The sequence below is a fragment of the Chiloscyllium plagiosum genome, chromosome 15, assembly GCF_004010195.1.
Source record: "Chiloscyllium plagiosum isolate BGI_BamShark_2017 chromosome 15, ASM401019v2, whole genome shotgun sequence".
Lineage (NCBI taxonomy): Eukaryota > Metazoa > Chordata > Chondrichthyes > Orectolobiformes > Hemiscylliidae > Chiloscyllium > Chiloscyllium plagiosum.
In genome coordinates, this window is record NC_057724.1 from 54,730,458 (window position 1) to 54,754,457 (window position 24,000).

At 40.8% G+C, this 24,000-nt stretch overlaps 1 protein-coding gene across 6 annotated transcripts in view; it reads right to left on the minus strand.

Moving 5' to 3' along the window:
• The window catches only part of LOC122557329 (wiskott-Aldrich syndrome protein family member 3-like), a 103,457-nt gene that overhangs the window by 8,441 nt on the left and 71,016 nt on the right, over positions 1-24,000 (minus strand). For all 6 annotated transcript variants that reach the window (XM_043704917.1, XM_043704922.1, XM_043704916.1 and 3 more), the window contains 2 exons: positions 21,752-21,905; positions 15,336-15,453 (listed from right to left, as the gene is read on the minus strand). In XM_043704917.1, the coding sequence (XP_043560852.1) occupies positions 15,336-15,453; positions 21,752-21,905 (272 nt within the window). The remainder of the gene's footprint in view (positions 1-15,335; positions 15,454-21,751; positions 21,906-24,000) is intronic.

Consider the following 24,000-nt stretch of genomic DNA (forward strand, 5'->3'; position numbering starts at 1 on the left):
GGGAGAAGTAGCTGAGAGCACAATAGGTTGGTGGAGGTGGGGGTAAAGGTGATAGGTCAGAGAGGAGGGTGGAGCGGATAGGTGGGAAGGAAGATTGACAGGTGGGACAGGTCATGAGGGCAGTGTTGAGCTGGAAGATTGGAACTGTGGTAAGGTGGGGGAAGGAGAAATGAGGAAACTGGTGAAGTCCACATTGATGCCATGAGTTTGGAGGGTCCCGAGGCAGAACATGAGGCGCTCTTCCTCCAAGCGTCGGGTGGTGAGGGAATGGCATTGAAGGAGGCCCAGGACCTGCATGTCCTCGGCAAAGTGTGAGGGGGATGTGAAATTTTCAGCCAAGGGGCAGTGGGGTTGGTTGGTGTTTAGCCACAGAGCGGTGGGGTTGGTTGGTGTTCAGCCATGGGGTGGTGGGATTGGTTGGTGTTCAGCCATGGGACGGTGGGATTGGTTGGTGTTTAGCCATGGAGCAGTGGTGGGGGGTGACTGTGATAGTTCAATCGGGAGGGTGGTGCTGAGTTGGACAGTTGGATCTGGGATGAGATTGGGGGAGGGTAGATTTGGAAACTGGTGAAGACGATGTTGTTGCCAGGTTGATGGGTCCCAAGGCGGACAATGAGGCATTCTTCCTCCAGTCATAGGGTGGCTTGGACATGGCTGTGGAAGGTGGCCCAGGACTTGCATGTCTTTGGTGGAGTGGGAAGTGGAGTTGAAGTCTTCGACCATAGAGCGCTGGGGTTGTTTGGTGCACGTGTCCCAGAGATGTTCCCTGAAACGCTCCACAAGTTGGCGTCCTATCTCCCCAATGTAGAGGAGACCACATTGAGAGCAACAGACACAGTAGATGAGGTGGGTGGATGTGCGGGAAAATCTCTGCTGGATGTGAAAAGATCCTTTGGGCCTTGGTTGCAGGTGAGGGGGCAGGTGTGGGTGCAGGTTTTACACTTCTTGCAGTGGCAAGGGAAGATGGCAGGTGTGGATGGTTGGTTAGTGGGTGAATGAACCTAACAAGAGAATCATGGAGGCAATAGTCTGTGCGGAACACAGATAGGGATGGCAGAAATGGCAGAGAATAATGCGCTGTATCTGGAGATTAGTGGGGTGGAAGGTGAAAACCAGTGGGTTTCGATCCTTGTTGTGATTGGAGGGGTGGAATTCAAGGACAGAGGTGTGGGAAATGGAGGAGTTGTGTTGATCATATGGGAGGGTAAATTGTGGTCCTTGAAATAGTAGGCCATCTGGGATGTCCTGGAGTGGAACTGCTCCTCCTGACAGCAGATATAGCAGAGGCGGTGGAATTGGCAGTAAGTGATCGCATTTTTACAGGAGGAGTGGGTGGGAGGAGGTGTAGTCCAGGTAGCTGTGGGAGTCGGTATGTTTGAAGTAGATGTCCATGTTGAGTCGTTGCTGGAGATGGAGATGGAGAGGTGCAGGAAGGGAAGGGAGGTATCCAAGATGGTCCAGGTGAACTTAAGGTCGGGGTAAAAGGTGTTATTGAAGTTGATGAACTGTTCAATCTCTCCGTGGGAGCATGAGGTAGCGCCTTTACAGTCATCAATGTAACGCAAGAAAAGGTGGGGATGGTGCCAGTGTAATTGCGGAAAATGAACTGTTCCATCGAACTCTTACTGTAGTAGTGCTAACAACCACATTTGTTCCAATGAACTTAAAGAATTTTTAAAGAATTTTAAAATAATTATTAAAAGAATGTTTACATCAATGGTTTTGGTATCTAGCTTTCTCCAGAATAAGCTGCACTAACATTTCTGGTTATCCCCATACATATGAAGACTGTCTAGAATGCCAATCATTTGTGATAAGTATCTTTCCCACTGAGTAAGTTATGATTACCAGTCTTACAGTTTCTGATTAATAGTGTCAGCTATGAGCATAACAGTAGCTTGCAAATGCAACAGCTACAAATCACTACTTTTGTGAAAATCTCACATTTTTCCCCACATTGAGCTTCCCACATCAATCTAAACAGACCCTCCAGTAATTGAATGTGTGACTCAAGACTTGCAGCTGTGCTACTCCATTCAATCTCCTTTGTTAACAAGTCTAGTTGCTTTGCTGCCTGGGTAGGCAAGTCAATTTCACATCAGAATGAATCAGACAAGAACCTGGAACCAACCATGTGGAACAAAACCTTCAGCGAATCATATTATTTTTGAAAGGCAAATCTCACCAAGAATTCTCAGGTTCAAGCACAGATTCTGCTTTGTAAGCTAGCTTTACTCAGGTTGCCAGTACAACGTCCAAAAAATTAGCTTCAGCAACACAGACACAATGTTCCAGCTCCTCCCACCAAAGCAGAAACATTGGGAGAAAGTGGGTCACTGTAAAAAAAACGTACTTCAACAATCCATGAAAATGTACACATCACCCCACAGGTTGCTCCTATCACCCACAAAAAATTTATTTTGTAAATCAGGCATTCAAAAATTAATTTTCTGATGTTCTTTGTAAACTTCTGTTTAGAAAAATAATGAAGGCCTTCAAACGAGAATTGGATAATTATCCGAAGATTTATTTCAAAATGTGGGAGTATGGGGAACAGCAAGGTTTGAGGTGTGTGTATGTGTGTGTGTGTGTGTGGAGGGGGGTGGAGACAAATGAGTTGCTCTTGCTGAGAGTGTGCATGGAACAAATGGGTCAAATGGCATCCTTCTGCGCTGTAGGCATTCTACAATTTTAGGATAAGAATACATTTCAAACGCAGCCTCCAAAACACTAGTCACATCACTTCAGGCCACACCACAGGCAGATTAATTTTTTTTAAAAGCCCAACATTAATGGATTTCCATATCATTCTTTTCACAAAGATCTGTTCTGATAATGGGGAATCCCAAGATGGAGCAGTCTGTAGAATTGTGACTAACCAGAATGCGGATGGCACCAGCCTTAGAGGAGTTGGAAGAACTGGGATTAATTGCAGGTAAACCAATGTAGACATGATGGACTGAATGGCCTTTTTCAGCACCATAATAACTGTGATTCTGTGAATCTGCTCCATAAAGGCCAGAAAGGAATAAGCTAATAAAACAGAACTCTTCAATGTTCACAGGGACACTAGCCACATGGTGTTTCAGAGTACCCTGATATGTCATGCTCATCAAAACAGTGCATGCTTTGACTTCAGATTCTATGCAAGGAGCCTTCCAAACGTATGAGTCAGCTGGCAATTGCTAAATATAGCATGACATTTGCAAAGAGCTAAACCAGTAACATCATGCAGTTTGTGCAAGCTGGTGAAGGTATAGAATGGGGACTATAAGATTTTGGAGCCCAGCTTAATAATAAGTTTGTGATCGTTTTGTGATTTATTGAGGTGTTGTTATGTTATTATTGAAAAAGACTCAGGCCATTCCAAAGCCTTCCCAGTCCATGAAGCTCTTTTCAAATGCAACCACTATTGTAGCATAGAAAGGACAGAGGCCAATTCACACACGGAATGTTCCTACAAACTGCAATATCAATATGACCAGATCATTCTTTTCAAGTGATCTTGATTGAGGAATAAATATTGTTCAAATGTCAAAGATAACCCCCTTGTCCTTCTTAAAAATAGCACCATCCAATTTTTTAATATTCATCCACCTGAGCAAGAAGTTAGGGCCTCCGATGAATGCTGATTTGAAAGATGGCATTTCCAGTAGTGCAGCATTCCCTCAGTACCAAATAGAGTGAGAATCGAACCTGAAACGACAAGCTTTTATCTCAAAGTTGAGAGTGCTAGCAACTCAGCCATGGCTGACATCTGGTAGTGGTTCTTAGCAGCAGGGACAAGAATGGAAATCACAGACCCCTGTACTGCTCCTGACCCAGGCACCCAACCTGACATCAACCCCCTGTTACCAGAACCTCTATTGTCAGAGGCCCTGAAGTAACCTCTGATCCTGGGCCTGAACAATTAAGAGGCCAGTCAATTGTAATAAAGACTTTCAGAACATTTTGTTAAAATTAAAATGCTGTGCAATTAAATTTCAGAATGTCAGAAAGACATGTTATTTGGAAGAACAAAATTAAATGTAAAAAAACGACTAACTAAAAAGCAGGCTTCAGGTGCAGATAAAAAGATATATGAAGTGTGAATGATGATGGCTTCTAATTCTTATGGTCTCTTTACCAAAAAATAATACTGTAAGTGCTATGTCCTAGTGAATAAATATGAAGAAGGGGAAGGCATCAATTTTGTTTAAGAGCGCAACACTATATAGAATTCTAATTCACCCCAATACCCCTGCATTTCTTTTCTATTTAAAGCTTATCACACATTTCCCTCTCTATTCCCGTTTGGTCCATTAATTGCATATACTCCTGTTACAGCTCATTGCACCACAACTGCAGCTGTCAGTTGTAATGAAAACTAACCAGAAGCTGGCGAAGGCAAGATCCAGGCTGTGGAACCTATTAAAGAAAAATCAATTCAATGCCTCAAGGGAATCTTCTTCCATACACAAGGAAGGGAAATTGCACCAGTCTTTTTCAAGGAAAAATTTGAACAAATTCTCCTTTAATTCATTTTCTCCAAGTAAAATGTGTCACAATAGGTATCTGCAAGGGTCCCAGTTACTCTCATCTCTTTCTGAAGTATGTGGATCATCCTCGTTTCACAACCTCTTTGGATCCCTCACACAACTCATTATCTGATATATCGATGTGTGTGTCAATGCTGCTGCCTATTCTCATCCAGAAAAAAATCATCAATTTTGCTTCCAATTTCAATCCTTCCCTCACCTTCAGCTGATCTATCTCTGACACTTTCCTTCCCTTCCTTGATTGTGTTTCCATTTTGTGGGATAAGCTGTACACCAATATCCATGACAAATCAACTCCCAGTTCCCTTGACTATACTTCCTTGCAGACTGTTTCCTGTAAGGAGTCCACTCCAAGCTTCCAGTTTCTCTGAATACGTCACATCTGTTCCAATGATGCAGCATCCCACAGGGGTGCTTCCAATATGTTTTCTCTTCTCCTGAGATTATTCCCAACCCCAGCATGACCATCAGCCATTTCTGACACATTTCCCACACACTTCTGGCCTCACCCCTTCTAATTCATCCCAGAACAATAGGGTTTCCCTTGTCCTCACATTCCACATCAGTAGTCTCCACATTCAAAGGATCACCCTCTGCCTATTCTGTGACCTCCACCACCAAATATATCTTCCTCACCCTGCTCCTCCTGTCAGTATTCCACAGGGACTATTCCCAATATCCTGGTCCTGACGTCATTCTCAGCAGCTCCCCATGACATCTTCTCATGCAATCACAAAAGATATTAAACTTGTTCCTTTATATTCCTCACTGTCTAAGGCCCCAATCAGATATTTCAGATGAAGCAGTAATTTTCTTGTATTCCTTTCAATCTAGTCTACTCTATCCACTGCTCACAATGCAGACTTTTCTACACTGGACAAGATGAAACATAAAGTGAGTGACCATGGGCATGAAAGCAGAACTAGCTAAAGTGAATGAGTAAATTAGTTTCAGGTGCAGGTCAATAAAGATGCGGTAGCAAACGTTAAAGAAGATATTACAGGATACACAGAATAAATATGTTACAATAAGAAATAAAACATCTATGAAGAGGAACCATTTCCATGGTAAACTAAAAATTTAAAGATGCGTATAGGTGTGTGACAGTGCAAGATAAATCAGAAAATTTGACAGGATAAGGAAAAGAGTTTTTAAAAAATGACTAAAAGAGAAGGAGGGACCAACTTGAGTATGAGAGAAAGCTCACTAGAAGTACAAAATAGATAGTAAGAGTTTCTATGGATGTCTAGAAAAAGTTAAGAGTGTAAGTGTTGGTCCTTTGAAAAGTGAGGAAGGGGAATTCATCATAAAAAATAAGATGTCAGATAAAGTGAACAGGCATCTTGTATCAATATTTGCAATAGGGAAAGAAAGTAATATCGTAGAAATAGCTGTAGAGCAGTAAATGGAAGGTAAGGAGGATGTTGGAGCTGCTCATGGGTGAGCAGAATTATTTTTTGAGGCAGCAGTTTCCACAGTCAGAATCATGGCTTTCATACTCATGGCAACCAGATAAGATAATGAAGTGCCTCATAGAAATCTTACTGGGAAAGAGAAAACTTATTTAGTAAAGTGTAGAAGAGAAAGTATGATCTCACCATAATCAAAGGTTTTTTTTTAAAGTAATTGCCCATTACATATTATACACGCAGGTATACTGGAAGTATAAGTGCAATTAACAAACTAACATTAAAGCATTTAGACAAACGGCTGTGGAAAAACCCATCCGTCAGCAGTGGGGGAATTAAAGGACAAATGGTATAAACACCAAAGGACTGAATGATGCACAACGATGGATGTAAACAGAACTTCGTGAAAGGACACCAGAAAACAGATAGGATTGTGAGGGGGAAAATGCAAAACACTACTTCAGTAGGATCCTGGGAAAATAAATAATCGCAGTTTCACAAGGTACCAAACAGAACCTATTCAGTATAATGGAGCTGACAAATGTCCAGGGAGGGATATAATGGTGAGAGGGGAGGTGGCAAGCACTGATATCAATCATGTATATAATCATTGTAACACAAAATGTATAATATCCTGTACTTTACTGGGGGAGGTGGGGGAATTATCTTGGAGTTTGTCTCAGGTAACCTCTTCCAGGCTGTTTTGTCAGGGGCATCAAATGAAGTTTGGATTGTGCTCCTGAACACAGCACTGAGACTCTTCTTTAAAATCTCCCTCCAGCAGAGGAATATAAGAGACTTACAGAAAGGAATGGTACTGAGTAAATTGTTGGAGCTGCTGGTCAATAACTCCCTCTGGTCCTGGTGGAATTCATCCCACAGTTGGAGAAGAAATGGTTAAAAAGATCATTGATGCATTGATTTTAATTTTACAAAATTTCCTAAATGTAGGGGAGGTTTCACTAGATTGAAAAGGAACAAATGTAACTTCTCTTTCAAAAAGGGAGACAGCCAGAAAGCAAGAAACTATAGGCCAGTTAGCTTAACATCCCCAATAGGGAAGATGTCAAAAGTTATTATTAAAGACACTCTCGAAGGCGGGTTACAATGCTTCAAGGTAATCAGGCAGTATCTGAGGAGGCAAATCATATTTAACCAGTCTGTTCATGAGGAAGGAAAATGTGCAGTGAATAAGGATGAACTGGTGGAAGTACTATACTTGGATTTCAACAAGGCATTTGGTAGGTACTACATCATAAGTAATTGCAGAAAATGTAGTTTGTAAGACCATAAGATGTAGAAGCAGACGTAAGCCGTGTCATTCAATGGGATAATGGTTAATCTGATAATCCTCAACTCCACTTTCCTGCTTTATCCCCATAACCCTTGATTCCTTTACTAATTAAAACTCTAGCCTTGAACAGACCAAACAACGCAGCTTCAATAGCCTTTTGCATTAAAGAATCACACAGATTCACTATACTTCTCATCTCTGTTTTAAATCAGTGGCCCCTAGCTCTGAGATTATACCCTCTAGTCCTAGACCCTCTCACAAGAAGAAACAGTCTCTCGGCATCGAAACCATCAAACCCCCTAAGACAAATATACATTTCAAGAGTGCAGGCCTAAACTAAGTCTCTCATGAGAAGATCTTCATGCCTAGAATCAATTTGATGAATCTTCTCTAGACTGCTGCCAGTGCCAGTATTCCTTTCCTTAGATATGGAGACCACAACTGTTGTGTAGGGGGTAACACATTTGCATGGATACAAAATCAACTAGCTAAGTACAAATAGAGGGTAGGCATAACTGTGTCACTTTCTGGTTGACAAGATGTAATGAACAGAGTGTCAAAGGTATCAGTGCTCAATGTTTTACAATTTACACAAATAACTTGGATGAAGGAGCCAAAGGTATGTTTGTTAAATTTGCTCACAGAACATAGAAAGTAAGTTGTAAAGAGGATAAAAGGAGGCTACAAAAGGAACATAAATAGGTCAAGTGAATGGCAAAAGACCTGGTAAATGGGAGTGTGGGGAAAATATGAAACTATCCATTTTGGCAGAAAAGTAGAACAAAAAGAATAGAGATCGAGCATTATCTAAATAGTGAATGATTAGAGTTTGTAGATGCATAAGAATCTGGACGTACTAGTGCATGAATCATAGAAGGTTAGTATGTAGGTACAGAAATTAATGAGGACAGTTAACACAATGTTCTTCTTTAGGATGAAGGGAATTGAATACAAAATAGGGAGGTTATGCTTTAGTTATATACAGGGCATTAGACCAGCATTATGTAATTGCTGGGGAATGTACCATAATTTCTATTGAAAAGGTCCTCTGCTGTCATGTTTTTATGCTCTAAAGGGACTGGGAGGACAAGCTGTTGTTTAAAAAAATCCTGCTTCCGAAGGCAGAAAAATGCACACACCTCCCATCCACTGATTGAGAGACACTCTGCTTTAAAATGGATATCTGTTCTGTCAGTGGAGCTGGAAACTTTTGCTATAAATGTTATAAATGCTTGGCTGGGTTTTGAAAGATTCAATTCAGTGATATAATTACTTGAAGAACAATTTAAACTTTTCCAAACTTGTAATAACAAAATCTCTTTTTGATGTCATTTCTTGTTTGTTCACAAATCTAATAGGTACTCAAAAGATTTCAACTTTCTTCCCCTTGCAATTTGAATAATCATTTAAATTCAGAGTTTTTTGTAGATTATGAGAGGTTTGCTATGTCTCTAATCATTTTTAAATAATTCCCATTCCTCAGTTCCTGGGCACTGTGCATATTGCACACTGGGTGAATGATTACAGAAGATAATTGGGAGGTATCTAGGTGGCATGTGAATTCTGAGGGGGCATGGATGAATGCAAGGTTTCATGGGTAGCATTGTTGGGGATGGTGCAGGGATTGAAAAGTGAGATCTAAGGGGCCCTTAAACTATTTTGGAAGCTAGGCTGCTGTGTTGGAGAACTGAGACTGACTGCCTGACCAAACAACTTCCACACCCAAACTCCTAACACAGTCCATTGTAGTTTTCATGATGCACACCTGACCAACGTGTAACTTTGCTATGGATTTTCATCTTTCCATACATGTGAGGCACACAATGCAGAACACAGTGAAAATGTACAGATGGGTTTACTTAAGCCCAGATTTTACCTCCTCTTTCCAGGCTATTAATGTGGATGCAGGGCAGCTGGTGTTCCCTCGAGTGGGCTCCTGCTAACATCGAAGGCCAGGAAAGGGTGGGGAGAGGAATCCAGTATCTTTCTAGTATAATTAAGCTAACTGAATTGTACTGCTCAGTTAGATTGCAATGATGTCTATGTTTGAGTTCAACACAATGAATGAATGAGATCATTTGGCATAGATGTATTGATGTTTTTATTCTAATGATAGAATTTGGATATTAGAGACATCACCTTTTGAATCTTGTGTAAACCACTTTAATGAGCTGATTTATGCCTTGGAGCTTTGCCTGTTATTAGCAGCTGTTTATTTAATCCCTCAAGACAGCATCATTAAGAAACGGGACCTGCTGTAGTTTGTTAGTAATAAGAGCTCTCAGTGATTACAGCTACTCACCATCTTATAACTACAACAATATTTATTTGATCCTAACTTTTAAGTTTCAAGTCAAACCTTTCTCAATCATCTCATTGCTGTGGCTAAGTATAAAGTGTCTCATCAAGCAAGACAGAGCTATCTCAGTATTCAGGATCGCCAGATCCTCTTACTTCAGGACAGCACCCAACTCAGGGATCTGTGAGATCATTTGAAGGTGTCACTCTGCAGCTTCTCCAAACATCACCAATCTCACCTCCAGAGTAGCTCAGCTTTTACTGACTGATCAGCAACCATCACCAGCATTCTACCAGCAACGTAGCGAACAATGTTCCCTCACAAGTCAGCAACTCCTTTGCAAAGTTCAATGTTGAAGCTACATTTCCATCAATATTTTAAATATGGGTTTCACCATTTAGATACAAATGATATAATGTTATCTTCTCACTACGTGATATTTGGTTTATTACATCTCCTGCTATATTTCTGTCTTGCTCTACCCACTCACCTCTACTGTCTCCCCCACCCCCACGTCTCCCATGTCCAGGCTGTTCAACAGCATGAAACAATTGATCTGTTTTAATTATGCAAGCTTAGGCGTTTTGTCAGACTGTCTCCAGATACTGTGATGCATAGGAGCTGGTGTTAAACAGGGATGGACAAAGTTAAAAATCACACAACACCAGGTTATGGTGCAACAGGTTTATTTGAAAGCACTAGCTTTTAGAGCGCTGCTCCTTCATCAGCTAGCTGTGGAGCAGGTCCATAAGGAAGCTGTATATTTCACTATAAATTCTGAATCTTATGGTCCTGCTCCACAGATACCTGATGAAGGAGCATCACTACAAAAGTTAGTGCTTCCAAACAAACCTGTTGGACTATATATAACCTGGTGTTGTGTGACTTTTAACTTTCTCCAGATATTGAATAGTGCTTGTAGCTAAATGCAACATTTGGATAGGAAGTAGGTCGCCGTGAAGACAGAAGAGCAGGCCATTGGTCAATCTTCCAGAATTGATCCCTCTTAGAAGAAATACAGTAAAACTGTACCTAAAAACGGTCAGAAAAATAAATGGTGACTGGAAGCTGCAGACAAGAGAGAATGAGCCCTATTAATCTTTTGCACAGAATATGCTTGTGAGTGGAGTTGCTATAAACAGAGAGGTACATTTGAAAAATGTGGTCAAAATAGCATGCAGAATCAGTTTCTGAAGGAAAATGCTGGATCATTTATTGAAACCAAAGCAAAGGAGGAAAATGGTGAGTAGTTATTCGAAATCTGCTATTTTGTTGGAAGGAGGTTAGGAATAATGGTGATGGCTGGAGTTGTGAAGCTATTGTTATTAGGTAAGGGAATCTGCAGCTTGGGATATTCCACTAAACAACAACTCTGCAGACAGTTGTGGACATGTAAACAAATAACAAGAAGAGGAGGTTCCACAAATATCGTCATTCTCAATGATGGGCCATCACAGCATAGCAGTGCAAAAGACAAGGCTGAAGCATTTGCAACCATTTTCAGCCACAGGTGGCCAAATGGATGACCCATCTCAGCCTTCACCTAAATCCCATAGCAATACAGATACTAGTTTTCAGCCAGTTCAATTACTGAGGCTTAGTTTGGATCCACCAGGGCCACCCAGTTCCTGACCTCATCGGAAAAAGGACAAATGAGCTAAATTCCAGAAATGAGGTTAGAATGACCGTCCTTGACACCAAGACAGTATATGACCATGTGTGGCATCGAGGAATCCTAGCAAAGCTAGATTTAATGTGAATCAAGGGGGAAACTCTCCACTGGTTGGTGTCATACTTACCACAAAGATATTTCTAGTTGTCAGAGGGCAATCTTCTCTGGACATCATTGTAGCAGTTCTTCAAACATCTTCAGCTGCTTCATCTGATCTATATGCATAGTATTAGAAGTGGGAATATTCGCTGATGATTTCAGTGTTCAGCACAACTCACAATCCCTCAGATCCTGGAACTGTCTTTGTCCAAATGCACTAAGGCCTGGACAACATGCAGATTTGAAGTCATAATTGGTGAGTAAAGTGTCAGGTAATGGCAACATTCAAGTGAGAATCTAACCATATTCCCTTGGTATTCAATGACACCACCATTACTAAATCCCCTATCAATATAGTGAGCATTACCACTGACCAGAAACTGAACTGAACCAGCCATATAAATACTGTGGCAACAAGAGCAGGTCAGAGACAGAAATTCTCCAACAAGTAACTCGTCTGCTGCCTTCCCAAACTTTACCAACATCTACAAGGCATAAGTCAGGATGTAATGGAATACTCCACACTTGCCTGGGTAAGTGCAGTCCACAACATGCAAGAAGCTCAAACCAGGATTAAGCAACTCACTCAATTGACACGCCATCCATCACTTTAAAACATTCACTACTTCTACTACTGACACAAAGTGATAGCAGCAGGTACTACTGAAAGACACATTGTAGCAACTCATCAAATCTTCTCATTCCAAGAAGAAAAAAGGCAGTGGATGGATGGGAATGTCACTACCTTCAAGTTTCTAACCAAACCATTCACTTTCCTGAATGTGATCAATATCATCATTCGTACAGTCATAGAGATGTACAGCATGGAAACAGATCCTTCGGTCCAACCTGTCCATGCCGACCAGATATCCCAACCCAATCTAGTCCCACCTGCCAGCACACGGCCAAAATCCCTCCAAACCCTTCCTATTCATATGCCTCTTAAATATTGCAGTTGTACCAGCCTCCACCACATCCTCTGGCAGCTCATTCCATACACGTACCACCCTCTGTGTGAAAAGGTTGCCCCGTAGGTCTCTTTTATATCTTTCCCCTCTCATCCAAAACCTATGCCCTCTAGTTCTGGACTCCCCAACCCTAGGGAAAAGAATTTGCCTATTTACCCTATCCATGCCTCTCATAATTTTGTAAACCTCTATAAGGTCACCCCTCAGCCTCTGATGCTCCAGGGAAAACAGCCCCAGCCTGTTCAGCCTCTCCCTATAGCTCAAATCCTCCAACCCTGGCAACATCCTTGTAAATCTTTTCAGAACCCTTTCAAGTTTCACAACATCTTTCCGATAGGAAGGAGACCAGAACTGCACGCAATATTCCAACAGTAGCCTAACCAATGTCCTGTACAGCCGCAACATGACCTCCCAACTCCTGTACTCAGTACTCTGACCAATAAAAGAAAGCATACCAAACATCTTCTTCACTATCCTATATACCTTTCAGGAGCTATGAATCTGCACTCCAAGGTCTCTTTGTTCAGCAACACTCCTAGGACCTTACCATTAAGCGTATAAGTCCTGGTAAGATTTGCTTTCCCAAAATGCAGCACCATGCATTTATCTGAATTAAATTCCATCTGCCACTTCTCAGCCCATTGGCCCATCTGATCAAGATCCTGTTGTAATCTGAGGTAACCCTCTTCGCTCTCCTCTATACCTCCAATTTTGGTGTCATCTGCAAACTTACTAACTATACCTTTTATGTTCACATCCAAATCATTCACATAAATTACAAAACATAGGGGACCCAGCACCAATCCTTGTGGCACTCCGCTGGTCACAGGCCTCCAGTCTGAAAAACAACCCTCCACCACCACCCTCTGTCTTCTACCTTTGAGCCAGTTATGTATCCATATGGCTAGTTCTGCATGTATTCCATGAAATCTAACCTTGCTAATCAGTCTCCCATGGGGAACCTTGTCGAATGCCTTACTGAAGTCCATATAGATCACATCTACTGCTCTGCCCTCATCAATCTTCTTTGTTACTTCTTCAAAAAACTTGATCAAATGTGTGAGACATGATTTCCCACGCACAAAGCCATGTTGACTATCCCTAATCAGTCCTTGCCTTTCCAAATACATGTACATCCTGTCCCTCAGGATTCCCTCCAACAACTTGTCCACCACTGAGGTCAGGCTCATTGGTCTATAGTTCCCTGGCTTGTCCTTACCACCCTTCTTAAGCAGTGGCACCATGTTAGCCAACCTCCAGTCTTCTGGCACCTCACCTGTGACTATCGATGATACAAATATCTCAGCAAGAGGCCCAGTTGGGCCAGTTTTGCAGCTGTGAAGACATTTCTTCACTGTCAAACACCTACAAGTTCCTTCTAAACTGTGCTCTGGGTGTCTCTACACCACCTGGTCTGCACAGGTTCAAGAAAGCAGCTCATCACTACCTTCTCCAGGGATGGGCAATAAATTTTGGCTCAGATGGCGATGCCTGCATCTTGTGTACCTTAAAAAAGGTGACAGTTTCAAAATTATGGACAGGGACAAAAAGAACAAATTGAATAGGAGTTTTGAAAAATGAGTTGGTTAACTTGTTGAAAGAGACAAAAGTTTAGAAACATAGTTAAAAAAACTAGGGAATGTGACTAACTCGATTGTTCTTCAAAAGGTGGTAGCATTGTTGCAATGGGCTAAATGGTCTCCTCTGCTGTAGTATTCTATTATTTGTCTCTATTCTCTGAGGCATTATGGGAAAAAGGCAGCAGTGAGAATGAACACAAGTGGAAATCACATTGCGGACTCTGGGAATAAATATTCCAATGAATACAGCACAGCCGCTTGAGAAGCACAGAGTACTGGTGGTATTTAGTTCAAATGAGGTGAAATTGGATTTTCAGCAATGGCACATGTGACTTCTTTGTCAGGATGAGCTTTGGCAATGATATGTAGGTGCATGCCAAAAGTACCTTGACATCTCAACAGAGTAGTTCAATATGAGCAAAAGGTTTCATGTTGAGTAAGTGAAACAAAATGAACAAATACATATGGTTAATAGCTTACTAAAGTAAAGAGTCAATGACATTTTCTGTAACACAAGAGAGCTGTCTGAGAAGCAAAAAGGTTGGGAATCCTTGCATTACAGATCACTACCACTCCAATCCTCCACTACCATAATATGATCCAAAAGGGCTGGATATTAATGCAGACTTTGAGAATCACAAAGGGAAAAGCAAATGTGATTCTGAGCAAGCACTGACTTGCAGCTGCCTGACAGTGTAATATTGTTGGAGGATTCTGTAAATCAGGCTCCTCTGCACTCACCATCCTTACACGGGCTCTCAATGCTGCAGGTGCAAGAGCTTTGGCAGCCTCATGGGAAAGTGAGACCAGGTACCACAAGGGTGTCTCAATATGGAGTCATCCTCAAATGTTCAGATATTTAAAATCTGACAAGGATCGAAAGTAGTAAGGGCCCTCAAAGCGGAGAGGACATCCTTCCAGAGGATTGTTTGAGACACGGATATAGTCTTTTCGGCCCACATCCCTGTTATTGGGCACATAGCCTCTGACTTTGAAAAGCCTCTCAAACCATTTATTGATGAGGCAGCTTTCAAGGTGCAATTGTGGCAAAAGGTGTGCAATCTACTGGCAGTAAAACGCCTTCACAGCATTCACAATCTTAATTGGCCACCCGCCTCCTTGCAGGAAACATCCTGACAGTGGGAATTCCATGGGGTGCTATCCCAACACAGCCCCCACCAATTTCCTGGCCCACTACTTCCCAAATCTTTTCCAGAAGTCTGCAAAATTGTAGCCTGAAGTATCAATAGTTGATCACAATGTCCTCAATCTTGGATGCCCAACAAAATCAATTGATTATGATGGATATTATCAGTTTGTTCTAAGTAGTGTATTTCCTGTCAAACTCTGCAGACTTGGTTTGGAATTTGAAGTTTTGCCCATCATTATGTATTGCCTGCTACGTCTACTTCAAATCAGAGTGAATGGACTATACATGGGATATTAATTACATAGAACATAATCTCTTTGTAATACCTTTTGTCTTCGTTTCTCCTTCCTTTTATCCTCTGTAGCCTGCAGCATCTTTTCCTTCCATAAATTGAAGAAATACGAGGAATCGGTGTAGAATTTCAACCCATCTTTTCTGTCATCCCTACAACATAAATGCAAAGAGCAAAGCAAAAATCTGTTATAGAACAGAGCAGGACACCCAGTAACACATTCCCATAATATTATTTTACCCAGTCCTTCAAAGAGCATAACTATGCTCACAATATAAAATGTAAACAGGAATGTCCTGCAGAAATGACACTGCAAATATTTTAAAAATGATCACAACTACCCTTCAAGTCAGAAGTCAGAACAAGTTGCAATACATTTCTTGCTATCTATCTTCGGGTAGAACCGACAACTTCATTGCTCTCTCCAATACTTCTATTAAATTTTCATTCCATTTTATAATGCCTACAGTTTCTCATAAAAGTTGAATTTATGAAATGTCTTCAGCTTTGGAAAATTAAGATCACAGAACCACAGAGCTGTTACAGTACAGGAGGCCATTTGGGCACTGTGTCTAAGCCAGCTCTTCAAATGAACATCATTACTGCCAATCTCCTTCTTGTTCCTCATACTCCTGCACATTAGTGCAGATAATCATCTAATGTCCTCTTGAATGCCTCAATTGAATCTGTCTCTATCACAAATCCAGGCAGTGTATTCCATATCCTAATTAGTCACCGAGTGAAAATGTTTTCTCTCACAACACATCTGCTCCTTGTGCAAGTCACTTTTAATCTAAGCTGTCTTATTCTATTTCCTTTTATGATGAGGAACATTTTCTCCCCATCAGCCTGCTCTTGATTTTACAAACTTCTGTCAGCTTCCCCCTTAGCCTTCTCCCCTTCAAGGAGAACAGTCCTAACTTTTTCAATCTATCCTCATAACTGAAGTTACTCATCCCTGGAACCATTCTTGTAAATTGCTTCTGCACTCTCTCCAATGCGTTCACATCCTCCCTTTAATGTGGTACAAATATAGTCCAGCTGAGATCTAACAAGATTATACAAGTTCAACATTCCCTCCTTGCTCTTGTACTCTATAACCCTATTAATAAAGCCCTGGATACTGTATGCTTTATTAACTAATCTTTCTATCTGTCCTGACATCTTAACCAATCTGTGCACATATACACTCCTGCATCCCTTAAGAATTGTACCCCCTATTTTATACTGTCCTTCAATATTCTTTCTACTAAAATACAGTGCCTCACACTTCTCTGCAATGAATCTCACCTGCCATCCTGTTCACCAACATGTTTATATTCCTTTGAAGTTATACCGTGTCCTCCTCACAGTTTATAATTCTTCCAAGTTTCATGTCAGCTGCAAGCTCTATAATTGACCCCTGCACACCAAGATCTAGATCATTAACATGTATCAGGAGGGGCAAGGGTCCAATACTGACCCCAGGGAACAAACCTTTCACCAGTCCAAAGAAAATCCATTGACTATCCCATCATTCAGCTAGGTTTAGATCATAAGACAAAATAAAGTAGCAACATTAGGTCATTCAGCTTGCTCTGCCATTCAATCATGGCTGATAGGTTTCTTAACCCCAATCTCCTGCCTTTCTTCTGTAACCCTTTGTCCCCTTACTAATCAAGAACTTTTATATCTCTGTTTTAAGTGTATCCAATAAATTGGCCTCTATAGCCTTCCATGGCAATGAGTTCCACAGATTCACCACCCACTGGCTGAAGAAATTCCTCCTCACCTCAATTCTAAAGAGTTGGCCCTTCACTCTGATGTGGGCCCCTGGGTCTTAGTCTTTCCTACCAACAGAAACAGCTTCTCTACATCTATGCTACCAGGTCTCTGAGTATTCTGTAAGTTTCAATGAGATCACAGAGTCCTCAACTGCTCCTCATATAAGCCTTTCTTTACTGGGTTCATTCTTGTGAACCTCCTCTGGACTCCCGCCAAAATCAGCACATCCTTCGTTAGAAATGGGGCCCAAAACTGCTCACAATATTCTAAGTGCAATTTTGTATCCACATTGCTTCTGTCTTTTGTATTCCATGGCTACAGTTATTTTATTCTATTTTCCGTACAAATCTGTTTTGTGGCACTGTATCAAGTTTATTTTGTAAGTCCACATACATCACATTAACAGTGTTAACCTCATCAAGTCTTTCTATTACCTCTTCAAAAGCCCCAGCAGGTTAGTCAAGGACTCTTCCTAATCAACATAGCTTTTTTTCATGTGACTACAAATTTTATCCAAAATAATTCTTTCTAGAAATTTTCCCACCTCTGAAGTTAAACTGACAGATTTGTAATTGTTGGGTTTATCCTTACAACTGTCTTCAACAAGGCCATAATCTTTGCAATTCCCCAAATTTCTAGCACTTCCCCCAAGTATACAGAAGACTGAAAGATTATGGTCAGTGCCTGGCAATTTGTACCACCTGCTTCAATATCTCTGGATGCATCTCATCCATCCCTGGCTCTTGTCAACATACGTACCAACAACCCAAGACTTTGTCCTTATCAATTGTGAAACTCTGCTAGTGGCGGTTTCCCCACTGTCACATGGTATAGATGGCACCTCCTTCTTCAATAAGGATAGGTGAAAAGTATTCATTTAGAACCTCAGCCATTCGCCCTGCCTCCATGTGTAAATCCCCTTTTTGCTCTCATCCGCCTTACTCTTCATTCTATCACTGTTTCATTTTTTATGTGAGTACTGAAGATTTTGGGACAGCCATTTCTGTTCGCTACATCTTTTCTCTTTAATGATTCCTCAACATTTCTCTTATTTGCTTTTCCACTTCTTCTCTGAACCATCTGCATTCCTCTTGGTTCTCATCTATACTTTCTACCTGACACAAGCATATTGTTTCTTTTTTATCTTATTTTCTATTCCCTTTGATCCAGTGATACCTTTCCCATTTGAGAGACTATTCCATGACTGTACCCAAGCCATCCAAGAGAAGGATGGGCACAGTCATTGTTCAGTTACAGTTTCTCCCATCAACCTCTTGTTCCAGTTTATCCTGCCCAACTCCACCCTTATCCAATTTAAGTCAGTCCTTGACGATTGATTTTCTTCCTCTGGATTGACCAAAGTCATTCTCCATCATCTTGAACCTTATGATATAATGATCATGGCCTCCTACCTGGACCCCACTTTTTTTTTTACATAATACTTCATCTGCTCCAAGTGCCTATTATTAATTTTCCAATTTCTATCACAATATACTAACTTGTGAGATTCATTCTATTTGGTTGCACAAAGTAGAGTTGAACTCCATTCAATATTTGATTAAATACAAATCATATCGCCAAATCTAACAAAATTGACTTATTCCATTCTATTGTTTACTGTTCTCTTGCAGTTTGTTTAGCAATATATGAGGTTAATTTAACACCCCATTTTGTTCCTTTGCCTTAAACAGAGGACTTTTTCAATTTAGTCAATGAATAAATTATTCCTTACTTAGTACTTCATTCTTCCACTAGTACAAGTTTACTAGTACAAATAATATAGCACTTTCATACAAAAATGTCTAAATGTAGAAAAGTACAGCACAGAAAATCAAACTATAGATCCACAACAAATAAGAACAGAAACTATTCGAAATATTGAGTTCAGTAGTCTACAGAATAATTTGCTGCTTTACAGATTCAGAAACAGTGAACAAAATAGATGAGAACGAGTGAACTGTCCCATCGGCAACAGAACATTCGATCAAAACACCTTACTCTGAGGAGTATCTAACATCTCCTTCATGGAGCAGGGCTGCAGAGCTATGTATCTACACCATACGGACTGCAGTGGTGTAAAAGAGTTGTTCACCATCACCTTCTCAAGAATGAGCTATGCTCACATTCCAGATTGAGCACATAATACATGAGGATCAAGAGGTATAATAGGGACAATTCACCTTTAGAGTATATTCAGTGTATTTTGCTGAGATAAAACTGGCCTCTCTAACTATGCAGATACTGCAGGAGGTAAGACAGGAGTTCTGTTTCAAGTTTGGACCTCTATCATAGAAGGGACCTTAAAACCATGAGAATTAGAAATGTAAATTCATCTAGATGATGTCAAGGTGGCAACTTTTAAATATGACAAATTGGCAATAGGACAGCCTTTTCCATTAGCACAAAGAGATTTCAAAGAGGATTTTAAAACTGAAAGGGATGGTGGGGTATCAGTGATAAAGTCATCAATTTAAAACTATTAAAAACTTGAGGAGAGAAATTAGAAAACATTTCTTCAGAGTTCTTATTGTGTGGAATATATTATCAGGAAGTGTTATATTCTTTTAAAAAAAACTGATTATTGTTTGAAGCGCTGAAAAATACAGTGTTGTAGAAACAAGGCATGGCAATGGAAGCAGTTTAGGATTCTAGGAGCTAACTGGAGTTAAATGATCTCATTCAGTGCAGTAACCCTATTGTGAGAACAGTCAGCAGTACAGTTGGTTTAGGCACAGGCCATAAATTTGCTTGATTTCACACTGAGTTTAATGTCAGTCAGGCTAAATAATGATAAATATAGGAAAGAGAAGTATCATACTGTTTTAATTCAGCTACTTTTACCCCAGGTCATAAACAGACTGGGTGAAACTTTAAGGCCACCATCACAGTCAATTTCAATCCTGTTCCGACTGTGCCTATTTCCAGTTTCCTAGGTTGGAACAGTGAGTAACCTACTCATTTGTCAATAATTCAACTACAGTAAGAAGAAAGACCTCCATTTATATAGCGCTTTAAGGGCAGCAGAAATCACAACGCACTTTACTGCAAACAAGGTATTTTTAAAATGTACTCATTGTTGTCATATACGAAAATGGCAACTAATTTAAGCAGAGCAATTCACAGCAATAAACAGCAATGTGAGGATGATCAGATAATCTGTTTTTATGGTGCTGATTGAGGGATAAATACTGTTGGAAGGCACTGGAGATAACTATCTTTTTCTTCACAATAACCCTATTTAGTCTTTTACTTCCATCTGCAAAGACAGGTGGGCCTCAGTTTAATGTCTCGTCTAAATGATCACGCCATGCCATCAACCTCATCTTGAAGTGAGACTCGAACTCAACCTTCTGACTCAGCAGAAAGCTTGCTACCATACTGACATGCATTATCTTAACAAGGCTCCGTATTTTAGATTTTAATGAACAGTTGTATGAAATCGCTACTTGCTGCATTTCCCAAGACCCAGGATGTCAAGCTGTTCAAGGAGGGTCAGAACCAGCAGATCCGGCAGATTATAAAAACAGGGATTGCCAGAGTAACTCAGCAAGTTGGACAACATCTGTGTAGAGGTAGAGTTAACTTTGTGCCAAGTATAATTATTCTTCAGAATTTAATTCAGACTGGACTCGAAAAGTTAACGCTGTTTCTCTCTCCACAGATCCTGCCAGATCTGCTAAATTGCTCCATTATTTTGTGTTTTTATTTCAGATTTCCAGCATCTGCAGTATTTTGTTGTTAGTTCAAACAGGTAAACACTTTTGCAGCACTGCTTGTGGGTCAAGAGAAATACCAGTACCTCCCTATGGCCCTCCAACACCAACCTGTTTCGATCTGCTACCGTCCACGCAATTGTATCTGCTGGAGCCCTGTACAAAGCAACATTATCCAATCCCACAATCAGATACCCCCACCTCTGACATTTGCTCCCCCACCCCTAGCGGTGATCCAGAAATCCTCCTCAATATGTCCCAGCGCTCCCTTTCCTGGACCCCATCACGGCCCCATGATGCAACACACCACAATCTAACACCAATGATCCGCTGCATTCCCAACCCATCTGTAATATTTTTCCCGGAGATCCCTCTCCTCCCAATCTCACATAATCTTTTCACATTTCCACCCTTCCATTCTGAATCTGCGCTGCCATCTACTACCAATGGTTTGCTTGTGGGACAGCTAGCGAAATGCTCAACCAGGCCAGCTGGGAAACAGAGTCAAAAAGTGTGGTGCTGGAAAAGCACATTCCTGATTAAGAACTTGTATACGAAACGTTGATTCTCCTGCTCCTCGGATGCTGCCTGACCTGCTGGGCTTTTCCAGCACCACTTTTTTTAACTCTGATCTCCAGTATCAGCAGTCCTCACTTTCTCCCAGCTGGGAAACAGAAAACTTCACCTGAACTCCATGATCACCATATGGCTGCTATAGGTCATCATTCTTTCTATAAATAACGGGGCCACTGTTCAGTACAGAGAGTTTTACTTTTAATCATGTCCGAGATATATCTGACTCGGCCACACTACATACTAATAATGTCACCTTGTTGCATGCACAAAAATTCACAAAACCTTCTGAAAAAGAATTTAATTTGCTTATAAAAAGTGATTGTTAAGGAAACCAATTTTCCCCTCTAACATATTACAGAGATTTGAGTGTATTTTCAAGCATCAAATAATATCTTACCTGTATGGTGTCAGGATGTTGAGAGGTGGCGGTTTGTCACATTGTTGGAACATTTCCAATACTGGATTTGGAATAGTATTCCGTGAAACCACCTGCTGATCTTGTGTTGTTGAACTCTTAAATGCTTTCCTCATGTTGATGTCCTGAAGTGACACTTCAAACAAAAACAAATATATGGTTATTGAAACAATAAATCCACCTTTATTCAACTGACAATTTACAAGGAAAGAGAACATACTTTTCAGCCTCAATTTATCCCTATTCAAATGTCCTTCTGAAACATTTCACAATTTTTTGCACTAATTTTAACTCCACACATTGAGCTTCTCATTACCACTGAATGTTAAATACAATTAGATTTTATGATGATTCAGTAGCAGCATTAGTCACTGTTCTCTTTATGAGAATTCCAAAGATTCTATTCAATAGTTTCTCCCACTCCATTCACTTTCCATCAATTTCTCTCCTCCCTCATTTCTTGTTTGCGTACATAGAGTCATAGAGTCATACAGCATGGAAACAGACCCTTTGGTCCAACCAGTCTATGCCAACCATGTCCCCAAACTAAACTAGTCCCACCTGCCTGCGCTTGGCCCATATCCTGCCAAATCTTTTTCATTTATGAACTTATCCAAATGTCTCTTAAACGTTGTAACTGTACTTGCATCTACCACTTTCTCTGGCAGTTCATTTCACACATGAGCCATTGCATGGATGCCCCTCATGTCCTTTTCAAATCTTTCTCCTCTTGCTGTAAGGATATGCCCCCTCAGTTTGAACTCACCCCATCCTAGGGAAAAGACCCTTGTCATTCACCTTATCAATGGCCCTCATGATTTTACTAACCTCTCATAAGGTCACCCCTCGACCTCCTACACTCCAGTGAAAGAAGTCCAGCCTATCCAGCCTCTCCTTGTAACTCAAACCCTCCATTTCAGGCAACATCCTGGTAATTCTTTTCAGAACCCTCCCCAGCTTAATACCAGAACTGCACAGAGTTGTACAGAAGAGGACTCACCAACATTCTGTACAACCTCAATGTGACGTCCCAATGCCTACACTCAAATGTCTGAGCAACGAAGGCAAGTGTGCTAAATACCATCTTAACTATGCTGTCTACCTGTGATGCAAATTTCAAAGAATTATTTACCTGAACCCCTAGGTTTCTCTGTTCTACCACACTATCCAGGGCCCTCCCATTAATTGTAGAAGTCCTGTCCTTGTTTGTATTACCAAAATGCAATACCTCACATTTATCCAAATTAAACTGCATCTGCCACTCCTCAGCCCATTGAGCCAATTGATCAAGATTTATTTGTATTGTTAGATAATCTTATTTATCACCAATTTTAGTGTCATCTGTGAACTTACTCACTGTGCCTCCTATATTCTCATCCAAAATATTTACATAAATGACAAACAAAAGTGGATCCAGTGCTGATCCCTGTGGAACACAGTTGGTCACAGGTGTCCAGTCTGAAAAACAACCCACCACCACCATCTTCTGTCTCCTATCGTAAAGCAAATTTTTGATCCAATTGACAAGCTCACCCTGAATCCCATCTGATCTAACTTTACTAATTAGTCTACCATGTGAAACCTTGTCAACGGCTTTACTAAAGTCCAAGTAAACAACATCTACTGCTCTGCCATCAATCATTTTGGTTACTTCCATTAAAAAACTCAATCAAGTTTGTGAGACACAATTTTCCTCACACAAAACTATGCTGACTACCCCAATCAATCTCCGCCTCTCCAAATGCAAGTAAATGCTATCTTTCAGAATCACCTCCAACTTGCCCATCATGATGTCAGACTCTCAGTCTACAGTTTCCAGGCTTCTCCTTACAGCCTCTCTTAAACAATGGCACAACGTAAGCCACCCTTCGGTCCTCTGGTACTTCACTCGTGTTTATAGATGACACAAATATTCCTGCCAGGGGCCCTGCAATTTCCTCCCTATCTTTCCACCACATCCTGGGATACACTCGATCAGTTCTTCGAGATTTATCTGCCTTTGTGTTTTTTAAGACCTTTAACACTTCCTCTTTTGTAATGTGAACTGTTTTCAAAACATCAATATTTATTCCCCTGAGCTCTTTCGTCTCCATTTAAAACTGGTGCGAAATAATCATTTAATATCTCTCTACAAGATGATTAGGGGTTTAGATAGGGTCGACAGTGAGAATCTTTTTCCACGTATGGAGTCAGCTATTACAAGGGGGCATAGCTTTAAATTAAGGGGGGGT